At 48.8% G+C, this 25,381-nt stretch overlaps 1 protein-coding gene across 3 annotated transcripts; it reads right to left on the minus strand.

Moving 5' to 3' along the window:
* Positions 1 to 448: 448 nt before the first annotated feature.
* On the minus strand, positions 449 to 23,644 carry TMEM259 (transmembrane protein 259). Of its 3 annotated transcripts, none has more exons than XM_035119832.2 (11): positions 21,928 to 23,644; positions 18,418 to 18,690; positions 14,452 to 14,569; positions 12,980 to 13,090; positions 11,812 to 11,934; positions 11,245 to 11,345; positions 9,696 to 9,753; positions 8,342 to 8,425; positions 7,032 to 7,164; positions 4,842 to 4,941; positions 449 to 3,498 (listed from the first exon to the last, which is right to left on the minus strand). In XM_035119832.2, exons 1-11 carry the CDS (start codon positions 22,150 to 22,152, stop codon positions 2,722 to 2,724), a joined length of 2,103 nt encoding a protein of 700 aa, XP_034975723.2. In that variant the 5' UTR covers positions 22,153 to 23,644; the 3' UTR covers positions 449 to 2,721. The 3 variants fall into 3 exon arrangements, with proteins under 3 accessions (XP_034975723.2, XP_034975722.2, XP_034975724.1); XM_035119831.2 differs by having other exon boundaries at positions 14,398 to 14,569; XM_035119833.2 differs by lacking the exons at positions 449 to 3,498; positions 4,842 to 4,941 and having other exon boundaries at positions 7,028 to 7,164; positions 21,928 to 23,643.
* Between the last annotated feature and the right edge of the window lie 1,737 nt (positions 23,645 to 25,381).

Genomic DNA, 25,381 nt, shown 5'->3' on the forward strand with positions numbered 1-25,381 from the left:
CCTTTCCTTCCACTGCAGTTTTTATCTGAAATCTTAGGCTCAGTACTGCACTGAGCTCAGAAACTGCTCGCGCTAATGAAACTCCGTTGCAAAACGCACCTAGAACAACGGGAGTTTCGAACACTGCTGCTGGGGGTGGCTGATGTGACGAGCATCACATTTCTTTAATTCTGGGATTTTGCGGGGTGCAGAGCAAGTATTTGTGGTGCTGAGCGGAAGACAACTGGTTTGATTTGGGGGGGGTAGTGGTGTGTAAAATGGAGATTTGGTTTCTCAGCCCTCTATGAATGGGGTGTTTCTCCGGAACAGAAGCTGCCCCGCAGACATGACTGGATTTTGCACGGCTTGGGGAGGGGCGGGCAAAATTCTCCCTCTCCCCCCCCCCCGCCCCAAATCGTACTCTGTTCCACCCCAAAGTTAAGGGAAAAAAGGAGCACGGAAGCAATGCTGTTAGATATAGTATTTATTATATATATAATATATATAATATATACATACTTTTTTGTACATTAAATAGAATGAACTCTACTCTTCATTCCTGGTATAGTTTTGATGTGATTCTTCTCTCTTTCTCAACCCCTCGATCCTTTCTGCCTGACAACTACAGCGTAAAAACCCTAACCTCCGGTTACCTACAAGCACTCCGTCGCCAAGCAGAGGTGGGCGGGCGGGCAGCAAATGATCCCACCAACATATTGCACATGAATGGGGGCCTGGGGGTGGGGGATACCACCATTCTGCTTGTTGTCAGCCAACCCACCCTCCACCCCAAAACTACTTGCACATCACCCATCTAAGGGGTTCTCCCTTCCCTGGCTTTAGGGTAGGGCACAGCACCCAAAGGTGATTTTGACTGCAAAATCAGAGCATCTCACAGACGCTCCTGGGCTCCAGTCTCGAAAAAGGCTGCTGCTTGCTTAAGGATGTGCCTGCCTGCTGCACTTTGCATCTCATGGCAGAACAAAAAAAAATAAGAATTAAGATTCCCAGGGTGCTTGGCTCCTGCCTGCTGCCAAGGACCACATGGCAGGACAGTGAGGTCATAGGGGCAGGGCTTCCTTAGGTCCAGCCCGTGCTACCCCCTGAACACGTCCCCTCCAGCCTCTGAATTCCCCTTGCGATTGCTAGATCAGCTGAGTACAAAGGCACTCAAAAGTTTGGAGCCAGCTGTGTTCTTACGATGGTTCCTTTCCCACATACACCCCACAATTTAAGGGGTACAGCTCTGCTCCAGAAAGGGATGAGCAAAGACTCCTGGGAAGCGGGTCCTTTTTTTGGGAGGGGTGCCCCCTGCCCCCCACCCCACTCTCTTCTTTATGTTTCCAGGAACTTAGGTGGCATTTTTTGACGCACGCATGGGCACACTCTTCAAAATGCATTCTGCTTACGAGATAAGGCACTGGGCTGCGATATTTTTTAGGGTGGGAGAGTGGAGAATAATCCTAAATTGCCATGCTGCATAAAACAAGAACTGGGTTCACCTGTCAACATCTGTGCAAAGGCATAAGAGAGAGGGAGCTGCGAGGGTTCTCACCAAATGGCAGCTTAAAAAAAAAAAAACCACACAATTTTCAAAGCACCTAAATAGCCCCCTCATTTAAGATGAGGGTCCTCTCTCATCAAGCCCATGTCAGACTGAAAATCAGGAGCTGCTCCCTCTCGCGGTTGCTAAGGATGCACTGTTAAAAGTTGCAACTTTCTAGAACCTTGGAGCGCTGGGAACAACGTAATCGCTGGCCTTTCCTCTGTAGAGGTTAAAAATGGGGAGGGGGGGACACACACAGTCCAGTGACCACCAGGCAAGCCACTGCAAAGTCAGCCAAACTTTTTTTTGGGGGGGGGGAGTGGCTTTCTGAGGACCCCCTTCCCCAGTGGCCAAAAAGGGCTTCCTTGACGAGAGAAAGAATCCACCTCCACATCTTCCCAAGACCATCACGTTAATTTTTAAAAGTGCCCTTCTAACAAGAAAGATCTATTGCTGTTTTACTCTATACACGCAGCCTCTTTCAGAGTAAACTGCATTCTGTCCCCCATGCTAAAAAGGAAAAAAAAGGAAAGAAAAAAGCCAGACAGAAGTTTCTATGACTCCAGCGCTTCTGGGGTGACAGATCTTTGAGAGCAGTGGCTGCCAGGAACCCCAGATTTAAAGGGGGTTAATCTCGGGGGGCCCCTTCTGCACAAGGGACTCGAGTCCTTCTCCAGCAGCCACCCATTTCCGCCCCTCCCCCGACGCAGAGTTCGCCATGATACCCGTTTCGTTCGCCTCCCCAGCGCCCCCTCCTGACAAAAGCAGAGAAGCACACGCAGAAAAACAGCAGTAATTCCAGAGCAAAATTAAGTCCACATCTCCGGCAGACACCAAAGGCGCGGAGGGGCGAGGAGTCCCATGATTTGAGAAAAGCTTGGTGGGGTGGGGGGCAGAGAGACCGGCGGGGGGCTGTGGCTCTGTACGCCCAACAGGAAGGAACCAGAGGACTCTCTTCAGATGTGGGGGGCTTACTGGCTATGGGTGTGAGCCCCTCGTTTTTTTATTCACATTTTTTCCTTCCTTTCCTGGGTTTGGAGGAAGGAGGGGTGGGAGAGAGAGAGAAAGGGAGGGGGCAGGTTCTCTCCCTCTGCCTCTGGGCCTTTTAAGGTCTGCATCTCCTCAACTGAAGAATTGCAGGTGAGCCCAGGGAGAATGGATGGTCGAACTGACAAGCATCCCGTCCACCAGGAAGCTCAGGAGAGGCGGCGGGAATCTGGGCCTGCATCGGCCGCACTGTCCAAAGGGGCCGGCGTCAAGGAGTCCGCCTGCGCGAGTCCCCCCTCGGAGGCCTTGCCCGGGGGTCCGCTTGCAGCAGAGCTGAGTGGACAATGGCCTGCGAGGCAGTCTGTGTCCGGGGGTTTGCTGTGGCCGGCTGAGCTCTCTGGAGGCTGTGGGATGTCCTCGCGGGCTGGACTGAGGGGGGTGGCGGCGGCAGCAGCAGCAGCAGAAAAGGCCGATCCGCCTGGCGAGGGAACCCCAGCGGTCGACGTGACCTCGATGGCAATGGACGCTACAGGAGCCTCTGTGCGGTCACTACTGACCAGGAGGCGGGTCATGACGCTCGAGGCAGACGCCACGTCCTGGAGGTGACCGCTGGGCCCGGCGGCTTCTGGCGCGACGCTGGGGTCCAGGAGGGAGCCGCTCAGGTTGGACATGAAGGAGGGTTCTGCGATGACGGCCGTCTCTGCCACCCAGTTGAAGTTGTCGCCCAGAGAGGCCACCGTGGCGGCTACGACGGCTGCTGTGTGGGCATCATCGGGCGCCAGGGGGCCGTCCACAGTGGGGGCCCCGTCCAGGTGGGGCCGCGGGCCGGCCGGGTCAGCGGGGGCGACGGTGTTGTTGTTGTTGAGGTTGTCCTGCAGGGTGGTCTGGGCACCGCCCTGCTGGTTCTGGAGCAACATCTCCTGGATCCGGATTTGCTGCAGGATGGCCGGCAGCTCGTAGTGGTGGAAAAAGTAGATCATGGAATGCTGTGGGAAAGGCATGGAGCAGAGGATTTAAGCTTGGGGTGGGGGGGGCAAAGACGGCTGACATCCACACTGGTCAAGCGTTCTGAATCGTGGTCCATTCCGCTGCCTGCTTCACCCTCCCAGACCCTTGAGCGAAACTGGGTGTTTTAAAAAGAAAGCTTACCCACCGAAATAACACAGGCCCAGCACTGAAGAATGCAGAATTATGTGCCCTTTTTTGAACTTTTTTTTATTACTTTTTCGCAATACAGTAAAAGGAACTAGCCAAACTACATCTGAAGGTAGCCCTGTTCATCATGGTTGGTGTTGCATTATGTTTTTAATATTTTGTTGGGAGCCACCCCAAGTGGCTGGCGCAATGCAACCCAGTCAGATGGACGGCATCCTATATAATAAAGTGCAAGTGTCTCTGCGTCCAGATTCCCTGTGTCCTTGTGTCCGCGCTACTGCGCATGTGCCCCACGGACACAGGGATTGGGCGCAGAGACTACACGCACACACGCGCGCACGCACTCCCCACTCCCCTGCCTACAGTTTACCTGCAGCCGCCAACCACCGCTCCCGGCAGCTCCCCCCCGCGACCAGCAGCCAGCGGGCGTCACGCACACGCGTGCACACTCTCCCCACCCACCCCGGCTGCTCCGCTTTCGGGGGATAGAGCCGAAGATTGGCGGGCGCTGTTTGCCGGGGTTGACAAGCCCCAGCAAGCAGCGCCCGCCGATCTTCGTGTCCCAGGGCTTCCCCTTCGTTCCCGCCTGGCTAGCGCCCGTTTACTAAACGGGCTGAATGACACTAGTATGAATAATAAAATTATTATTATTATTATGGAACAGCCCTTCAGATATTTGAAGATGGGTCTCATTTCACCTCTCTGCCTAGGCTCCTCAAACTAAGATTACAGTTGCTGAAAAGGGAATGCCTAGTTGCCATTTTTGGGCCCGATGGCTCAAAAGTTGTATTTTTCAACACAACTTTTCGGTCCCTGAAATTTGTTTTATCTGATCGTGCGGATAAAATAGAACGGACAGAATTCCACAGTGTGTGAAAACAGTCAATATCCAAGGATCTCCAGGCAAACACCTCCAGATGGCGGAGATGTCAGGAGCCATCCTGGCACCCGGGCATCTTCACTTGGCTGCAAGTGGCCAATAGCCAGGTGCAAAGTGCGCCGGGGAAATTTCGAATGCTGGTTCCAGGCTAAATGCCACCCAGCTCCTTCAACTGTTCCACAAAGTCCTGCTGAGTTCATAGCAAGGCTAGTTCTACATCCTGAATGGTTAACTGTGGTTAACCCTGTGGGTTTTCCTGCACTCCAGACAAACATGGCGAAACTGCCAACGTACCTGTATGAAAAGCCACGATGTGACCAGTGCCAAGCTGCTGTATTGCCCATTGAAGCGGTAATGGTAGGCGTAAAAGGCAAAATGGTACAAGTAGAAAAACCTGGAGAGGAACAGAGACAAGGGGGGAAGGGGATTAAAGCACATATACAGTGGTGCCTCGCTTAACGAATGCCCTGCTTAACGAAATTTCCGCTTAATGAAAGGTTTTTTCTAGTGGAGGTTGCCTCGCTAGACGAATGCGTTTTACGAAAAATTTGTCTAGCGAATCACGGTTTCCCATAGGAATGCATTGAAATTCAATTAATGCATTCCTATGGGCAAAAAAAAAATTCCCCCAAAAATTCAATGCATTCCTATGGGATTCGCTAGACAAATTTTTCGTTATAAGAAAAGACCCGTGGAACGTATTAAATTCGTCTAGCGAGGCACCACTGTATCAAGACTGGATTGCTGCAGTGCATGCTCTGTAGTGTCTTCAATCACACTTGATCCGAAGCTGCAGTTAGTGCAGAATCATGGGTACTGACCTCTTGGATCAGCTGAACTAGCCCTGTTACAGACTCCACATAAAGAACGTTTCCACATTTAGAAGAACTCAACCTTTTATCATGGCAGCACCTGTGAAACTCCCTGCCTGCTGATGCCAGGCAGGTGCCTTCGCTGGGCTCTTTTCGGCGCCTGCTAAAAACATGCCTGTTTAGAAAGGGGTTTCTGCACATGCTGTGGAGGGAAGTGATTGGGGGGGGGGGCTTATCTGCCTGAGAAGGGAGCCCATCTGGGAGAAGGAGAACTCTGATCCTAAACCTCCACTGCCTTGAGGAATATCTTTGGGAGAAGAAAAGGCTCAGGAGTAAACCGTACACAAATCCAGAGTGGAGTCCCTAAGGCGGTTGGATGGCGCCTTGCATGCCTCCTTCCAGCAACTCCTGCAGCTAATCTGGTGCCAAAGGTCTTGCTCTGCTTTCCTTTGGACACCAGCAAGGCTGAAAGGCAGGTCTTGTCGTCTGGGCAGCCCAGGACCTCCAGACACACGGCCCAGGCTTACGCCCCAGGGAGGTCACAGCAGTGCTGCAAACACAGCAGTTTGGCTTCACCCTCAGAGGCGCACTCCATTGTCTCTCGAGACAGACGGAGCTGACAAACCAGAATGTTGATGTTACAGGTAGGTAGCCGTGCTGGTCTGAGTCGAAGCAAAATAAAAAAGAAGTGTGCATGCACACAAAAGCTCATACCAAAATATAAACTTAGTTGGTCTTTAAGGTGCTACTGAAGGAATTTTTTTTATTTTGCTCAGAATGTTGATGCGTGTTTTAATCTGTTTCTTGTCTATTGCTATTTTAACTTTCTGAAAGTTTTAAGTTATTGTTGCTAGTTCTTTTCTTACAATCAAGCAGTGTAAATACAGTGAAACAAACAAACAAACACACACACACACTCCCCTGCCACACAACTGAAAGATGGGAATGGAAACACTGTGGAAGAAGTGTGGGAAGTCAACCAAATAAGGACCATTGGAAACAGACAGGGCTGAGTTCAGTGGTCAGATCCAATGTGGTGCAGCAGTTACTGAGCTGTGAGTGGTGTTAGAAACTAAATGGCTCCTTAAAACAGGGTTACAGTTGCCAAAACAGAATGCCTAGTTGCCATTTTGGTACCAGAAAGCTGGGAAATTGTATTTTTCAGTATGACTTTTTGGTTCCTGAAATTCATTCCAATTATGCAGATAAAATTAAACGAGTAGAATTCTACAGGATGTGTTGCTAGTGTGTGAAAACAGACCAGATCCAAGGACCCCCAGGCATGCACCTCCAGGTGGTGGAGACATCAGGTGCCATCCTGGCACCCAGGCACCTGCACTTGGTCGCAAGTGGCCAAAAGACAGGTGCAAAATGTGCCTGGTTCCTGGCTAATTTCGAATCCTGACTGGGAGACCACGCTTCAAGTCCCACACTTGGTGTTGAAGCTCACTGTGTGTGACCCTCACATAGAATCAAAGAATTGCAGAGCCGCAGTGGACCCCAGGGCCCAACCCCACTGCAATGCAGGAATCACAACAGTCACTGCATGAATTACAGAGTCATTGCATGAATAAAACAGGGATGGAAGGAGGACGTCACAGGCCACCTTAAGCGGGCTGGGAGAAAAGGAGGCCTATAAAGACCAGGAATTTGAAGCTTTGTGTGCCCTTACCTCAACCAATGCCTCTTGCTGGTGTTGGTGTGGCAGCAGATGGCGTCGTACTGGTCTGCCAGCCACACGATGAGGATGATGTAGAAGGCTGTGGTGGTGTCGTTGAAGAACTCGGACATGATCGCCTCCATGCCTGCCGCAGGATGGTGGAGAGGAGGGGAGAGAGAAGGCCAGCAAGCCGTCAGGGAGCTCAGCATCCCAAGAGAGAGGTAAGACGAGGCTGCTGGATCAGGCCAAGGGCCCTCCTAGTCCAGCATCCCCTCCTCACAGTGGCCAACCAGATGCCCCAGATGAGAATTATTACCATTATTATTTATATGCTGCCTAACTGACTGGGTTGCCCCATCCACTCTGAGTGGCTCCCAACAAAATACTAAAAATTCACAGTAAAATATCAGCCATTAAAAACTTTCCCACACAGGGTTGCCTTCAGGTGTCTTTGGAAAGTTGTACAGTTCTTTATCTCTGTGGCATCTGATGGGTGGGTGCCACCACCGAGAAGGCCTGGTTCCCTGTAGCCTTACTTCTCGCAAGGAGGGAATGAGGGGACTGCCTTGGAGCTGGACCTCCCGTGTCTGGGCTGAACGATAGGCAGATGCTTCCTTTGGGTCTACAGGGCTGAGGCCGTTGACGTCTTTCAAGGTCAGCAGCAACACTTTGAATTGTGCTCAGAAACATACTGGGAGCCAATGCAAGTCATTTGGGACTGGTGTTATATGGTCCCGGCAGCCGCATTCTGGATTAGTTGTAGTTTCTGAGTCACCTTCAGAGAGAACATTGCAGTAGTTCAAGCATGGACCACCCTAGCAAGACAGTGTAAAGGCAGGGAGGGTCTCGGATGGAGCTGGAGACAGTCGCCCTGGACGCAGAATCGACCTGTGCCTCTATGGACAGCTGTGAGTCAAAAATGACCCCCAGACTGCACACCTGGTCCTTCAGGGGCACACTTACCCCAGAAAGGACCGGGGAGTCCCCCACACCCACCTGCCCCTGAGGGCCTGAGCGCAATAGCAGCAATTCTCCCCCATTATGATTCCCAGGAACTGGTGCTCAGGACCCAAGGCTGCACTATGTTCAGATCCCCACTCAGCCACTGAAGCTCACTGGGTGACCAGGGGCCAGTAGCCACTGACTCTTTTCCAGCCTAGCCTACCTCACAGGGCTGCTGGGAGGATAAAGCGGGGAGGGGAAAGAATCGTGCCCATCCCCTTGAGCTCTCCTTGGGAGGAAAAGGTGGTGCGCAAGATGTAAGAGACAGAATTAATGGGCCTGGTATATCCAAGGCCGTTCCTGCAAGGCAGTCTCCTTACCCACGAGAGCCAAGATGACGGTCAGCAGCGGGGCTGCCGGGAAGGCAATGGTCATGTTCATCTCCAGCATTTGCAGAAGGTCCACTGTGAGAGGGAGGAGGAAAAAACATTCAAGAGGAGAGGAGGCAGCCCCAGCCCCCAGGGTGGGGTAAGAGGAACCCCTCAACACAGATGATCCCAGGTTTGATCTCCAATTAGAAGGAATGCGAAAAGCAGAGGCGAGAGAGAGGCCGCAAAATTTGCCAAATTTTGTTTAGCACATCTCGGTTGACAAACTGTGGTTAGTGCTAACTACAGCTTGGCTTCAAAATATTATTTTTAACTTTGTAAATAAATTAAGTTAAATTATCATACCACTGCATCCCTTTTTTAAAGAAACATATCAAAGCAGTTTCAGCAATGAAACCTTTAAAAAGTTAGACACCAATTAACCATTCTTAATCGCCTGTATAGGCTGGGCGGTATAGAAAAGTTTTCAGCAGGTGTTTAAAAATTGGCACAGAAGGTACCTGCAAAATCTCTAGTGCAGTGGTTCTCAAACTTTTTTCTGAGTCACACTTTCAGAATAAAAATTGCTCGCACCACACCCAATTTTTGTATAGATAAGAAATACATCGGAAAACAAAAAGAAACAACTAGCAGTGCTAGTTGTTTTATAATATAGAACACAACTACTTCCTAATACGATCCAGTATAGGATAAAACAACGCAGTTACATAAAAACTGTTCAAAATGTCTTTTATTGCCCTTGAATCTTCCTGCCACACTTGCCATCCTCTCTTGCGACACCCTTTGACAACCACTGCTCTAGTGGTAGGGAGTTCCACAGGACTGGGCCAATTACAACAATGGCTCCGTTTCTTGTTGTTGTCAAACGAGCCTCACCGACTCGGGGAATGGCCAGCGACGCTCCTGCAGGTGGTGTCAGTGATCAAGCTGGAATATAAGGGCTCAGGAGGCCCCTGAGGAACCCTGGGCCTAAGATGTTCAGGGCTTTTATAATAAATACAAGAACCCTGAACCTGCATTGGCAGTAAAGTGGGCCGCCAGAGCAGCCGCTTCAACAATGGCCTCACATTCTCTAACTGTTCTATACAAGGTCTCCCATCAGGAGGTTGTCGAGGTTTTTAAGCAGAGGTTGGGCTGTCACGGATGCTTTAGCTGAGATTCCTGCATTGCAGGAATGATGACCCTCGGGTTCCCTTCAAACCAAGCTGCGGACCTTCTGATGCTGGCTGATCTGAAGTGGCAAGCCCTGTTTGAACCCTCTACCCAGGGGGTTGGGGAAAGAAGAAAACTGCTGTCTTTGTCCTCCAGCAAACTGACCACTTGGGCTCTCGGATGAAATACTTACCGATAAAAACAAAGATCTGGTGGTGCGAGTATCGCAGAAGCATGGAGACAGAGAGAGTCTGGAAAAGAGAAGGGGTGGGCAAGTGTTAGAGCCCCAGGCTCCCTATGAATATAGGGCAGTGTCACCCCCCCCAAAAAAAAACCCCAACCAACCAAAATTCTAATAGTTGCAGACACCTGCCCTTTCGCCTGAAGTAAATACCGAAGGCACTGTACACATGAGCTCCCAAATAATAATTAAATAATAATTAGCTTTTAATAATCATAGAATCATAGAATTGTAGAGTTGGAAGAGACCACACAAGGGCCATCCAGTCCAACCCTTAATCTTATCTCCAGTGCTATTTAATAGCCAGTGCTTATTTAATCACCTCCTTCCTTGGAGGTTTCTAAGCAGAGCTTGGACGGAGATCTGACATGGATGCTTGAGCGGAGATTCCTGCATTTCAGGGGGTTGGACTAGATAACACTCGGGATCCCCTTCCAACTCTATGATTCTATGATCCAGGGGTAGATCAACTAGGAAACGAAAGAAGCTTAAGCCTAAAAATTTTGAGTCGCGCAACTCAAATTGATTAATTTGCTGTTGTATATATTTCAACAATCCCAAAGTTTGAGTGTCAGTAGCGCAGATGTTTTAAAGGTGTGGTGGGCTGTCATGGAACAACCCCCTCCCCTTGAAGAAGATGATTTCAGTAGTTATCCAGACCTCATTGCTGGTTGTGAAGGCACCCCCTGCCCCGCCCCATGACAGCCAAGCCTCTGAGCTGCATCCCTTAATATCACCCAGCCAGGAACTTCATTGGGTTCTCAGTCAATTATTTTAACCACAGACCACTCAGGGAGCTTTGGCTGGCTCCTTCATTATACACCGTTAGGCACCGGGCAAAGTTGTTTGTCTTCAACCAGGCCTTTGGATGATGATGATGATGATGATGATTCTGTCCATCGGACTAGGTTGTCCCAGTCACTCTGGGCAGCTTCCAGCAGAATAAAACATTAAACACTGAAAACTTCCCTGAGCAGGGCTGCCTTCATATTTCTTCTGAAAGTCAGGTACGTAGTTGTTTATTTCCATTATTTCCTTGACATCTAATGGGAGGGCATTCCACAGGGTGGGCACCACCACCGAGAAGGCCCTCTGCCTGGTCCCCTGTAACCTCGCTTCTTGCAGGGAAGGAACTGCCGGAAGGCCCTTGGAGATGGACCTCCCGTGTTCGGGCTGGACAATGGGGGTAGAGATGCTCCTTCAGGTCTACAGGCCCAAGGCCCGTTAAAAGGGTATTCACATCCAATATCCTTTTAAATGTGTTGTGGGAGAGGGGGATTATTGGTTTGCTGTCATTCTTACTTTTATTATGTATGTTGTGGTTTTTACATTGCAATTTTATGTTGTGGACTGCCCCGAGATCTAAGGGTGAATGGTGGTATACAAATTTAATTGATAATAATAATAATAATAATAATAATAATAATAATTTGTGCTCAAGCACTCTCCTGGGATCTACTGGGGTTGAAAAGCAGCCCACAAGCTGACACAGAATACTTACGAATATGACCATGATGACGAATGCTGCCAGGTACGAGGTCCGTGCCATCCACATGCTGATGAATCGGTAGTGTTCCCCAGACACCACGTTGCGGAGGAACCCTGAGCAATGACAGAAGGGAAGGGAAGGCAGCAGTGATGGGGATGGACAGCAGGGGGGGAAAACAAGGACGTTTCAGCAACAAAGATCTCCCAAAGTGGACTTAGATCAATTAGTTGGCTCTGGCGCCATCTAGTGTTGGGCTTCTGGCCTTCTGCCCCACCAGATTGCAACAGCCCAGCCCAGATCTGTAACTGAGTGATAAAGGTAAAGGTAAAGGGACCCCTGACCATTAGGTCCAGTCGTGACTGACTCTGGGGTTGCGCGTTCATCTCGCATTATTGGCCGAGGGAGCCGGCGTATAGCTTCCAGGTCATGTGGCCAGCATGACAAAGTCGCTTCTGGCAAACCAGAGCAGCACATGGAAACGCCGTTTACCTTCCCGCTGTAGCGGTTCCTATTTATCTACTTGCATTTTGACGTGCTTTCGAACTGCTAACAGAGGCCAATTATATACATATGCTTAACCTTTGTTCTCTTCGTTTTCAGCCAAGGCTTTCACGCTGGACATGAGGATGTCGTCGTAGCCAAGGAACTCGTCCAGCAGCAGGCGGCTGAACCGGTCTCCAAAGCACTGGTCTCGAGTGGGGTCTGGGGAGAAGATGGAGAAGAGGGTTTGTGAAAATAGGCGAAAATAAAACTGGCTGTGCTGGTAGCAGCAGGAAGAAGCAAGTCGAGGGGTGTTTGTGCATTTCATGGGAGACTCAAAAACTTCCAGCTGATGGGGGGGAAGGAGTGGGTGTTTTGTGATTTGGGAGAGAGGCAACCTGGCACAGGGAAAAGAAAAAGCTGGGGCCAAGTAGTGGCCAGGTAAAGGGACCCCTGACCATTAGGTCCAGTCATGACCGACTCTGGGGTTGCGGCGCTCATCTCACATTATTGGCCGAGGGAGCCGGCGTACAGCTTCCAGGTCATGTGGCCAGCATGACAAAGCCACTTCTGGCAAACCAGAGCAGCACACGGAAACGCCGTTTACCTTCCTGCTGTAGCTGTACCTATTTATCTACTTGCTCTTTGACGTGCTTTCGAACTGCTAGGTTGGCAGGAGCTGGGACCGAGCAACGGGAGCTCACCCCGTCGCAGGGATTCGAACCGCCGACCTTATGATCGGCAAGCTCTAGGCTCTGTGGTTTAACCCACAGCGCCACCTGCGTCCCTTCAAGTAGTGGCCAACACAGGCCTAAAAGCAACAAGGAGCGCCCCCTAGTTCGAATCTTGACACCATGCCACTCTAAGCTCACTAGGTGGAGTTTCAAGCAAGCCAGTTTCCCGTCTGCAACATGGGAATCAATCTTTCAGCGTGGCAGCACAGTGAAGAGAATCTTTGTACGAGTTAATGCTTCATTATCCCCTTTGCTGCACCTTTGTACTTTTGTACTTCCAGGCTGTGACACTCAATGATTTAAACTGTTGGTTCTTTCTTTCCTTATGTTTGCAGCTATTTTTTTTCCGTTAACAAATTAGATAGATAGATAGATAGATGATAGATAGATAGATAGATAGATAGATAAAGATAATAATAATAATAACAACATTTGTACCCTGCTGCTCAACCTCCCCCCCCCCCAAAAAAAACCAGGCACAGCAAATAAGCAAACCTCCACCCTCAGTTGAATGGAAAAGCAAAACTTCTTACCCAGCGTCACCACCATGACGGGGATGCTGAGGCGCTGGCGGGTGCTGTGCGACAAGCGGAGGAACCCATATTCAAAGGAGTATTCCACGATGTACTCTTCCTGGGGCCAGACTGGAAGGATTATTTTTTAAAAAAAAAAAGAAAGAAAACGGTCTTTTTGAAAAGGCCAAGAGGATGGAAAACCAGTGGTGGCCCCCAGGGGTACTGCCTCAGCCTGGTTCACCACAGATGCCCGTCAATTAAAAGAAGCCTCCTTGGGGGCTCTAAGGAGCTGGGGAAAGTCCCGAAAAGGACAGGAAAAATGATCCAAGGGGACGAAGTGACTCCACCATGAGGAAGCTTGCAGTGTTTGGGTGTTCTTAGTTAAGGAAATAAGAGGCGACACGCTAGAAGCCTAGAAAATTAATGCAGGGCATGGAAAGAAGAGAAATGTTTTCATCCCTCTCTCATAACATTAGGAGTTGTGGACGTCCAATTAAACTGAACGTTGAGAGATTCAGGACACACTCTCTCTGCCCCCCCATACAATTTTTTACTGAATTTGCCATTTTTTTACAAATTGACTTTAAATCAAATACTTACTTTATTTCCTGATAGACTTCCCACTTCCACCTCCCGTGTTTTTGTATACAGGTGAAACTCGGAAAATTAGAATATCGTCAAAACGTGCATTTATTTCAGTAATGCAACTTATTATTTATTATTTTTCTTTTAATTTTTACAAATGCTTTCTTTTGGAAATTCCACAGTAGTAAAACAAATAGTTACAATAATACAAAAATAAACATCACTATTACATTTCATTAATTACATTCAGTTTATAATTGACCCGCCTAACGACAAATAATTACAATTACAACAAATAAAGGCTTGACATATCTTGCTTTGCATGTCATGCATCTATCTCATATATTGGTTTCACCTTTTAAGTTGCATTACTGAAATAAATGCACTTATCGACGATATTCTAATTTTCCGAGTTTCACCTGTATATCAAACTCTTGCCTATTGCAAAAATGCCTATAATACAATTGCCGTATCATTTTCCTTCTGCTGCTCCTTTCCTGCCTGCAATTTAACTTGTTTGTAGTGCTTTTCCAAATAAGTCCCCCCATGCCTCCATTCTTCTATAAAAAGTGCATCTTTTCGACCTCTTAATATCGCTGCCCGCCCCTTTCCATGGCATTAAGGTCACTGAGAACGAGTCAGTTTCAAAGGCTGCATTCCCCGAGAGTGCGCGGGCAGCGGGGCCTTCTCTGCCATGGCCCCACTCCCTCTCAAAAAGGAACCTCTCCCACACACAAGGAGTGGCAAACACCAAAAGAAAAGGAAAGTGGCAGGTGCAAAGGGAAGGGTGTGGCAAAGGTGAGGAGTGGGAAGGAGGGTTTTTTAAAGCGTCCGCAAAGTTGTATCTTTACCTGCTTTGGCTAGCATCTCAAACTCGGACACCGTCTCGCTGAGGGGCTGCATACCTTTAGACGCCGGCTCGCCGCTGAAGGAGAACTCTTGGCTCTCGTTGGGGGCTGGTACCTTGGCGCCACCCAGGCGGGAGGGCTTGAGGAAGACCTTGGGCTCGATATCCAGCTCAAACTGGGATCAGCGGAAACAGAGGAGAAGAGCGTTCAGGGAAAGCCTTCTACCAAACATCAGATCCACTGGTCCTTCTAACTCAGGGGTTTCCAAAGTGGGCATTACCTGGGGGGATGCTAAGGGGCAAGGGGGCAGCAGGGGGGCAGCGGGAGGTGTAAATGACCACCAGACTGTGAAAAGCTGGCATCACTGGATCAGGTTCATCCATTTTGTTGAATCAATTCAGCTAAATAATAGGACTGGGCAATATATTGATGTATTGTCCAAAAACTGTTTTGAAGTCCCAATCATGATGTTGGTTGCATGGTTTTTGACCTGGCAATATATCATGAATCATGATGGGGGTGGGGGGTGCTATGCAAAAATTACAACGTGAGAAAAACTGTGAAGCCAGCCAATGGCTCTATACAGCTCCATCCTCATTTCAGACACTGTGATATATCAGTAGATCGCAATGTTTAGCTAGTGATACAGTGGTACCTCGCAAGACGAATGCCCTGCAAGACGAATTTTTCGCAAGACGAATGCGTTTCGTGATCTGATGGTGACTTGCAAGACGAATTCGTCTTGCGAAAAATTCGTCTTGCAAATCGCAGTTTCCCATAGGAATGCATTGAAATTTAATTAATGTGTTCCTATGGGCAAAAAAAGAAATTTCAATGCATTCCTATGGGAAACCGCGATTCGCAAGACGAATTTTTCACAAAACGAATTGACTCATGGAACGAATTAAATTCGTCTTGCGAGGCACCATTGTATATCACAATGTTGAAAACTAAATAGCTTTAACAGGATTTTTTTGGGGGGGACGTGCAATTAACTGTTACTGTTTTGGATTTTTGTGCATTTTATAGGGTAGGGGAGGAGGCACTGGGGATGGAACCAAGGGGCAGTGACCCAATTATTTTTGGGAACCACCGATCTACCACATTGGCTTCTATTATTATTATTTGCCCGCCGTAGGGTCACAGGGCACATGACAGCCATTTAAAAGAAGCAATATCCAAAACCATGAAAACCATTTAGAGTCAGAAGAAGAGGATGAGTCCCGATACACACACATGCCTTCATCTCCCCCGGATGCAACAAAGTGCATCTCTCCCGCTTCAGTCTCTGCAGCCACAGCAGGAACTGCAATTCTCCAACAGGTTGACTTCACCCACTCTTCCATTGTCTCCCAAGACAGCCAACCATATATATCAGGTGGCAAAGATCATGGCAGCCATGTCTGCAGCATAATGAACGTGGCTAAGAGCCTAAATAAATGGGAGTGACATCTTGAGGACCCCACCCTGCCTAACCCTGATTGGGAATGCAGGTGCACAGTCCCATCTGATCCATTTGATTCACCTGCAGGATCTGCCCTTGGGGATCTGCCTCTGTACTTTTGTGCACTATGAGCAACAAGGCATTTCTCTCTGGGGGCGATAAAGAATCTAGTCGTTTACACTGCATTTGACAGCTCCTCTCAGGAAGAACATTTGTTGTGCCACAGAGAAATTGTGCATCATCGTTAAGGATCCAAAATTACTTTTATAACACGCAGCAACCTTTAAACAGACATACGGAGAAACTAGACACACACACAAGCCCCCGCAGCCTCCTGCCAACCTCCCCCAAGGCAAAATAAACTCTAAACAGAGAAATGAAATAGTCCCCCAGCCCTGAAAGGCTGGATGAGGTCTAATACGAAGCACAACTGCAGTGGCAGACAGCAAATGGTAGCTTTCAGCTGGTTTATTTAATCCCCGTTCTGGGTAGCACTCAACACAAATGGAAATATATATATATAAAAGAGAAACCATATTGGAGAAAATTAAATGAAATTAAGAAGTAAATTGAGTGAGTTAAATCAGCTGCGTTGCCACCCGGGGACTCCAGGCAATTTGTTCACACAAGGCATTAATTTGGTTTAACAAACCTTTAATGTACTACATGCTGGTTCGATCGCAAGGGAGGAAAGGAAATTACTGTTTGGTGGGTGGGGAAGAGGACCTGTTAATTACTGCCGGCTCTGTAGGGATTGGAAGAAATGAAACAAAAACCCAGCCCAGCAGGACCACATGATGTTTTTCTGCACTAGTGAGAAACAGACCTTTCAATGTGACGGCACCTGTCCTCTGGAACTCCCTGCCTCTTGATATGAGGCAGGCACCTTTCCTTGGAAAAGACCCTGATGTTGGGAAAGATTGAGGGCACTAGGAGAAGGGGACGTCAGAGGACAAGATGGTTGGACAGTGTTCTCGAAGCTATGAACATGAGTTTGACCAAACTGCGGGAGGCAGTGCAAGACAGGAGTGCCTGGCGTGCTATGGTCCATGGGGTCACGAAGAGTCGGACACGACTAAACGACTAAACGACAACAACAACAACCTTCACTGTACTGTTTCAGATACCTGCCAAAAACTTGCATACATTTACTATATGGGATGCATCCAACAAAGTTCTACTCAAGGGTACACCCGCTAAAAGTAATAGGCCATAATGTCACGCCTTTTAATTTCAATGAGTCTGCTCTGAGTAGGACTAAAGGCAGAGACCAACGCTATATTTTTTTGGAAAGCTGTTTGTTTCCAATGTTATTTGGAACCTCTTTATAATACTGTATCGAACCATATTTTGCACGGCGGTTCCCAAGATCAAGGAGCATGTTTTCATCCAAGTGGGGATACAACTGGACACAATTCTGAATCAAGAATGCTGAACCTTTCAAAGTTGTACTGATTACTCGATGGCTTCCTGGAAGCAACTGTCTAGCTCTGGGACTAGGTGGAAGTGAAATCTGAGGGAACAGGAATCTGATGGCTTTAAAAGACGATGAGCATCTTGAAGGCTTACTTTGGTCAGAATCAAGTACATACTTCCAGAGTTAGCGCGAAATACATTACCTCTAGTAGATGAGCCACCAGAGCCACTGGAGGGCCATGAAAATTTGTGTCCCAGGATTTTTAGACTCGTTTACCCATGTACTAACTGAAACCAAAGGGGCTCATGGGTTGAGAGATGTGAAATATATTGGCATTATTTTCAGCTCTCCTGCTCTAGGGAAACAAGAGTCATGGTCGGAGTGCAAGGACACATTTCAGCCAGGCAAAAAATGCTCAAGGAAGGTGTGGAGCAGGGCTGGTGAAGGTGTGTGGCCTAGCAGAAAGTCCCCAACGGCTAAGGAAAGAGGCCCAGAAGGTCCACATTTGGGGTTTCCTGGCTGTTGGTGTTGCTTACGCAATGCCTTGTAACTGAGACTGCTCACAAACAGTTCCTTGGGGCCTCAATTAGCCACCAAAAAGTCCTCTCTCTAAAACGCATGAAGGTTTTGCATTCCCAGCAGGGAGAACCAGTGATGACGGATCGTACCCGAGAGGATCTCCACAGCAAGGAGATGGTAAGAGAATGCAGTGGATGAGGGAGTCCTCATCCTACAGAATCACAGAACTCTCCAGTTGGAAGGGACCCCCTAGGCTCATACATCCCAACCCCCGGAAATGCAAGAATCAAAGCTAAAGAATCCCTTGCAAGTGGCTGTCCAACCAGCAATAGAAACTGAGATATGAAAGCTAGGATCTAAATGGCACCTTACACCTAGGACATGGGCACTGCAACCGAATGTCTAGGCACACTTTTTAAATAACAAGAATACAAAGCTGAAAATGAATGAACTGCAGCTAAAATCTTATGTTCGTTTTTCACAAGTTCTAGTCCTCATCTGAAGACTGCAAAAAGCAAAGCCATACTTCCCGTGCACCTAGAACAAGGGGAGTTTTGAACACTGCGTCCAACCTCTGTTTAGAAACTGCTAACGAAGGAGAGAGTCCGCCCACTTAGAGGAGGTCTGCTCCGCTCCACCCTACCTTGATGGAGCTGTTCTCAAACATCTCCACGCTCATTTCCTCCTCCTCTTCTTCCTCCTCCTCCTCCCCGCCGGCTGCCTCGACCACCATACCCGGGAAGCGGTCGCTCTCGCAGAACTGGAGGAAGATGGGGGCGCGGCTGGAGTTGCGCTGGATCTCCACCCGCAGGATCCCATCGCGCGGCCACTTGTCCCGGACGTGCTCCAGGCAGTTGATGGGGGAGCGGGAGAAGGCGATGTGGATATACGCCAGGATGAAGAGCACAAACAGGGCCTGGAAGCGGGAGGAGAGAGGGGGGTGGTGGAAATTAGAAGCAGGAGAAACAGGAACCAAGGACCACATTCCCTTCTCAGGGTAGTGCCACAGGCTAGTTTCTGCACACTCGCACCCGTCTCTCTTCTCCATCTGGACAAGCAAGTGGCATTATCAGAGGGTCAACCTTCCTGGGGTCACATGACTGTGCTGGGTGGGGCCAGATGCAAAAGTGGGAGGGGCAATAGAGGCAGATGCCAATAGAGGCAATACATGGCAAGCTAGTTTCTAGACACACTGACAGCATAGCTGCCAAGTTATCCCTTTTTTTAAGGGAAATTCCATTATGCTGAATAGGCTTCCTCGCGAGAAAAGGGAAAACTTGGCAGCTATGTGACAGGAGTGAGCCAGCAGTAAATCTCACCCTCCACACGGAAGTTAACTTTATTAGAACAGGATCTGCACACACCTGGTGGAGGGTCAGGTGTAATGGGCACAGGAACTCATGCCCAATAGGTTTTGCACCCATGGATCAGTTGCCGAGACTGAAGGTCTCTGCCTCCCCACAGCCAACTAAGTCCCCTCCTCTCCAGGGCTTTTCCCAAGCAATCAGAGACTGTGCCAGAGTGAAGGCAACCTCTCCTCCACCCTTTCATGCCTCTCCTGGTTCTGGGAGACAAGGGGGGAGGGGAGCTTGTCGCAGCAGGAGGGGGAGACACCTGTGACTTCACCAGCTGGACTCATAATCTTGGCCTCCCTCCTCTCCTGCTGCAGCTTCCACCTCCGATTCTGGACTTCTCTCTGCCACAAACTCTCCCTGCTCACTAAGCCCTGTTACCCCTTCAGCTTCCGACACTACCTCTTCCCATTCTTCTCCCTCCTCCCTCTGACCAAGGTTAGAGTTGTTTACAACAGGGATAGGGACCCCCGGGGCCTCCCAGAAGTCATTGCACTCCAACTCTGGTCACTCCTGAGTCTTGGCCAAGTGGGTTGAGTAGAGCCAAAGGAGTTACAGGAGGGCAGACTTTGGCCGGCCGTTTGGAGGAGCTTCCAGAGAATGTTCTCTCCCGATTCATCACCACCCTAAAACTCTGAGGGCAGTGGAACTACCAAGAGGGACCCCTCCAGTGAGGGACCCCTCCTGAGAGTGTCTGAAGGGAAGAGGCCAGAGTCAATTAGATATTTGGTACCTGAGTCACGAATACTAATATCAGCACCTTGAACTGGGCCCAGGAATGAACTGTCAACCAATGCAGCTGTTGTATAACAAGGGTCATGAGAGTCCAAAACGGAAGCCAGCCAGTAAGCAGGCAGCTGCATTTTGGATGAGTTGACGTTTTTTTAGGTAGTCTTCAAGGGCAGCCCCACACAAAGTGACATAGCACTTGTCAGGATTTCCTGCCTCAAGTGAGAAGCTTGAATAAATGACCTACAAGCTCCCCTCTGCAATTCTATGAGCCTGGACTTGCAAAACTGTCCACGCAAGTTGACAGCTCTCAATGAGATCTGCTAGGGGGGCTGTTTTTGTGGGGTTAACAGAGAAGAAACTTCCTTTTACCTGGGGTCAGACCATCCAAACCCAGAACTGTAACGCAATGACAGGCACAGGTTCTCCAGCCAAGAGCCTTTCTCAGCTCTATCCAAAGATGTCAGAGATCAACCGAGGAGCTTTTACAAGCTCTACAACCAAGCTACAGCATATATCAGCATTAGCATTCCTAACACTTCTGCGTGTGTGCTTAAGCCACTGAAAAACCCCACCTTCCTATTTCTTAAGAGTTGGAATGTTGTAACGTACCCCAGGGGTCATCCAGTTAAACCCCCTGCAATGCAGCAGCTCTAAACGGCTAGTTGCCAGTGTTAAAAACTGGGATAGAAAAGCTAGGAGCCAAATGGCTCCTGGGACCTGGGCTGTGAGCAGCACAACAGAATGTCTAGTCGCCATTGTGGGGGGCTGGCAACACTTTTTATTTATTATTTTGATAAGCATGAACTAATACACAATTCACATGAGACACTTTGCTAATATCACGTTTTCATCAGAAATTGTTAATACACGTTAATTTGGTGTTTACAATAAAAATATTGGCACCATACTTTTCAAAACACTCTACTCTTTATGATTAAACTCCTTAACATATTGTCTATCTTTAACATGTACTTCGAGGCTTCAAAGCACATACATTACAGTAATCCTTGAGCATCAGCTAGGTGCAAAAAAAATGGCACCCAGACTTGTTGAGATAAATTGAGAATATTTCAGCGCAAAATGCACCTGGCATTTTGAGGCAAATGGAGAATATTTCAGCGCAAAATGCACCTGGTGCCCTGCTAATTTTGAATCCTGCTAGTCGCCTGTGGCGATTAAATGTTGCAACCGGCCAACCAGGAAGAATCTTGTTAAAGCTTAAGAGAGGAGTGGGGAGGGAAAGTGTTTCCAACTCGAAATTTATGTGCCACAAATTATTTCCATGTGACTGTGAGCAAATGCTGTGTTAAATGTATGTTTGAAACTGGAAGTATTTAGGATTCAGCAGGTGGAAAGTAAAGGCTTCCTTGATATGTATAAGGGGTGGGGAGCCTCTCAGGCAGAGGACTACATTAAGAAACCTTCATGAAGGGCCAGCGTTGGGTGGCGCCAGGGGCAAAAGTGGGCAGAGCAAGAAATGTATTTTTTACTTTGCGCAGACTAGTTCCTACACACCTTCTCTCTGCTCCGCCCAGGCAAGGAGAAGGCCTGATCTGAGTTAAAAAACACAGTTCCAGCCAAGGAGAGTGCAGGGCTGGCGAAAAGTGTGGCTAGGAAGAAGTCTGGAAAATGGAGGTTTGGAGGGCCACATCCAGACCCTGAGGTCCCCCCAGCAAAACATATTTTATTTTTATTTATCCATTTATTTAATCTATATATCATCCTACCTCAAAAGATCTCAGTGCAGTTCACACAACAAAATACAAGATAATTGAACCAAATAATTAAACCAAAACAACCCCCACCCCTTCCACAGATACATTAAAAGGCTGTAGGATATTAATCAGCCAAAGGCCTAGTTGAAGAGGAATGTTTTCATATGGTGCCTAAAATATATATAATGAAGGCACCAGGCGAACCTCATTGGGGAGAGTATTCCACAAACAGGGAGCCACTGCAAAAAAGGCCCTGTTCTCATGCTGCCACCCTCACCTGGAGGAGGTACACAAAGAAGGGCCTCAGATGATAAACACAGTCAAACCCCCCCCCCGCAAAAAAAACCCCTTTACCTTGAGAAGTACGAAGAATTCAAATATACGGCGGAAGGAAGGTGGGAAGAGGCGGGCGTAGGTGACGGCCATCTTGAAGAAAAGGGCATGGAACAATCGGTCCCGTACGTTGATGAGGGGGTTCTGGTTAAGGTTACGGACCCCACGGTTGTTTCCGGCAGGGGCCCTACCCCCCACATTATTGTTCATTGGGTGGTGGTGGTGGTTGGCTTGGTTCTCTGACATCCTTTTCCAAGACAGGTGTTAGCTTTCCACGGGTGAATTCAGATTTGGTGGGCAGGCCAACTTTTCTTGGATAAGAGAAGTGCTCAGGAAGCGGCCTATGGGGTCGTCTTGGTAAGGTTTCTCCAGGGGGTGGGGAGAAGCAGACGAGGGGGAGGCGCCAGCGTAGAAACAACAAATAATAAGAGTAACTCCTGGCCCACAAGGGGGGGGGGCAATCCACGCACAGCAGGATAAAGAGAAATTGTCTTTTAAATGGGCTGATGCAAAAGTTTCAATAACTTTTGTAAACCGGTGGGAAATATTGGCGGGGGGGAGGCACCTCAGATACTGGTTCGAAAAGTCACCTAAAGAAAGCAAGGGAGGGGGAATGATAAGCTTCCTAGGTTGCAATTTATATAGTGTTGCGAGGTTGGGGGGGGAAGAGAGAGACTGAATCTAACAGGACTTTTGGGTCAGAGGGGAGCAATACTAATAGTCCCCAGAAAGAAGAGGAGCTACCCCAAGATGACACAGCAAAAGGGAGTCTGGGGGTCCAACAAGGTAGGGTTCAGAGGGGGAAGGTGGAGAGAGATCCTAAAGAGTTCAAGTTTTCTTAAGGGGGGAGAGCCAAATCTGTGTGGGGAAAGAGAGGTGGTGAAGCCCTTCTTTAAATTGGTGAAAGGGGTCAGACAAAGAAGAGACTATGCTAGAAAAATAATTAGGGGGAGTGCCTAAGTTTAAAACACCCCAACTTGGGCTGGGGAGAGGAAATGAAAAGAAAAAAGGGGTGGGGGTGTTAAAACCTTTTATTTAGATGCTGAGGGCTGCCAAATCCCACCGTTGTGGGAAGAGGCACAGGTTGAATGGTGGGGGGGGGGGTGAAATGCCAGCCTCAAAAATGGGAGAAAGAGGAGTCTTAAAGTACCTTTCTTTTGGGGGGGGTTGGCTGGAATGCTAAGCAGACCCCAAAAATCGAAGGGTGGGGGTGAAATATAGATATAAGGAAGATATTAAAGGCAGGAGGAAGATGGCTATTTTAAAACATCCCAATCTAAGGGGTGGGGGTAGGAAGATGGACGTGGGGTGAGTGCGGGTCCCCCCAAACCCCACATATACACCCTTCCCCTTCAGAACTGGGGGGTGGGGGAACAGAACCTTCCCCCCCAAAAAAATACAAGGTAGGGGGCGATGGAGGAAGGAGAACTAACCCCCCAAAATGGGCCCACCCCCCAAAAAAGAGAGAGCCGCCCCACAGATCACAGATGTCAATAGGTGTGGGGAGGGGGGGTGACAGGAAACCAGGCTGGGGTTGGAGCGAGGCCCTACGGGGAGGGAGGCTCGAGCTGCGCCGGCTTCTTCCCTCCCTTTCGGGGTGTCTCCTCTGAGGGGGGGCCGGCGAAGGAGCGCCCCGCCGCCGAGCTGCCTCCTCTCAGTCCCCCTTCGCGTCCGCACCGGCCGCCGCCATCTTGTTTGGTTCTCTTCCCTCCCATCTCCTCTTCCTCCTCCTCCTCGCCCCTCCCACCACGCCGGGCGCGGTGACGTCAGCGGGAAGAGGAGGCGGGGCGAGAGAGAGAGAAGCTCCGAGCCGGGAGAATGGGAGAGACGGAGAGGATTCTGGGAAAGCACGCAAGGACGCAACGCTCCCGTAGAACGTCATGTCGTCTAAACCGCGGAAGAAGAGGAGGAGGAGGAGGAGGAGCTCCAAAGGGGATGCGGTCAAGATTGAGAGGGTGTAACACAACGCTTCCGGCTCTAAATTAACATGTGTCATAGAGGTCCGTATAGTTAAAGCTATGGTTTTCCCAGTAGTGATGTATGGAAGTGAGAGCTGGACCATAAAGAAGGCTGATCGCCGAAGAATTGATGCTTTTGAATTATGGTGCTGGAGGAGACTCTTGAGAGTCCCATGGACTGCTAGAAGATCAAACCTATCCATTCTTAAGGAAATCAGCCCTGAGTGCTCCCTGGAAGGACAGATCGTGAAGCTGAGGCTCCAATACTTTGGCCACCTCATGAGAAGAATCCTTGGAAAAGACCCTGATGTTGGGAAAGATTGAGGGCACAAAGAGAAGCGGACGACAGAGGACAAGATGGTTGGACAGTGTTCTCGAAGCTACGAACATGAGTTTGACCAAACTGCGGGAGGCAGTGCAAGACAGGAGTGCCTGGCGTGCTCTGGTCCATGGGGTCACGAAGAGTCGGACACGACTAAACGACTAAACAACAACATAGAGGGTGGAGATGAGATGAGCTTGAGTCTTGACTGATGATACTGATCAATCTTTTTTTTTTTTTTAAAAAAGCACTTTTATCTTTCTCTGAATGTGATTGGGTACGTTGGGGGAAAATGTTCAAAAAATGAAATTTTTCTTTTACTTCCTCAACTCACCCACACAATGTTGTTGTTGTTTAGTCGTTTAGTCGTGTCCGACTCTTTGTGACCCCATGGACCATAGCACGCCAGGCACTCCTGTCTTGCACTGCCTCCCGCAGTTTGGTCAAACTCATGTTCGTAGCTTCGAGAACACTGTCCAACCATCTTGTCCTCTGTCGTCCCCTTCTCCTAGTGTCCTCAATCTTTCCCAACATCAGGGTCTTTTCCAAGGATTCTTCTCTTCTCATGAGGTGGCCAAAGTATTGGAGCCTCAGCTTCAGGATCTGTCCTTCCAGGGAGCACTCAGGGCTGATTTCCTTCAGAATGGATAGGTTTGATCTTCTTGCAGTCCATGGGACTCTCAAGAGTCTCCTCCAGCACCATAATTCAAAAGCATCAATTCTTCGGCGATCAGCCTTCTTTATGGTCCAGCTCTCACTTCCATACATCACTACTAGGAAAACCATAGCTTTAACTATACGGACCTTTGTCGGCAAGGTGATGTCTCTGCTTTTTAAGCTGCTGTCTAGGTTTGTCATTGCTTTTCTCCCAAGAAGCAGGCGTCTTTTAATTTCGTGACTGCTGTCACCATCTGCAGTGATCAAGGAGCCCAAGAAAGTAAAATCTCTCACTGCCTCCATTTCTTCCCCTTCTATTTGCCAGGATAGAATACAATACCCACACAATACTTTCCATGAATACACTTCCACCTGTTGAATTTCTACCTGCGTCGTGAAGAAAGCTTACTGGGTCGAGGAGAAGGGTAGTGTTAGGAGTTTTTAAGGCATTTTTGTTGGTCTGTTGTTTTCTACATTCTGACTGCATTTGAGAGAATCTCTGCTTACTCTCCTGCTGAAATAATGCTGATGATATAAT

This window comes from Zootoca vivipara, chromosome 6 (genome assembly GCF_963506605.1).
Source record: "Zootoca vivipara chromosome 6, rZooViv1.1, whole genome shotgun sequence".
Taxonomy (NCBI): Eukaryota; Metazoa; Chordata; class Lepidosauria; order Squamata; family Lacertidae; genus Zootoca; species Zootoca vivipara.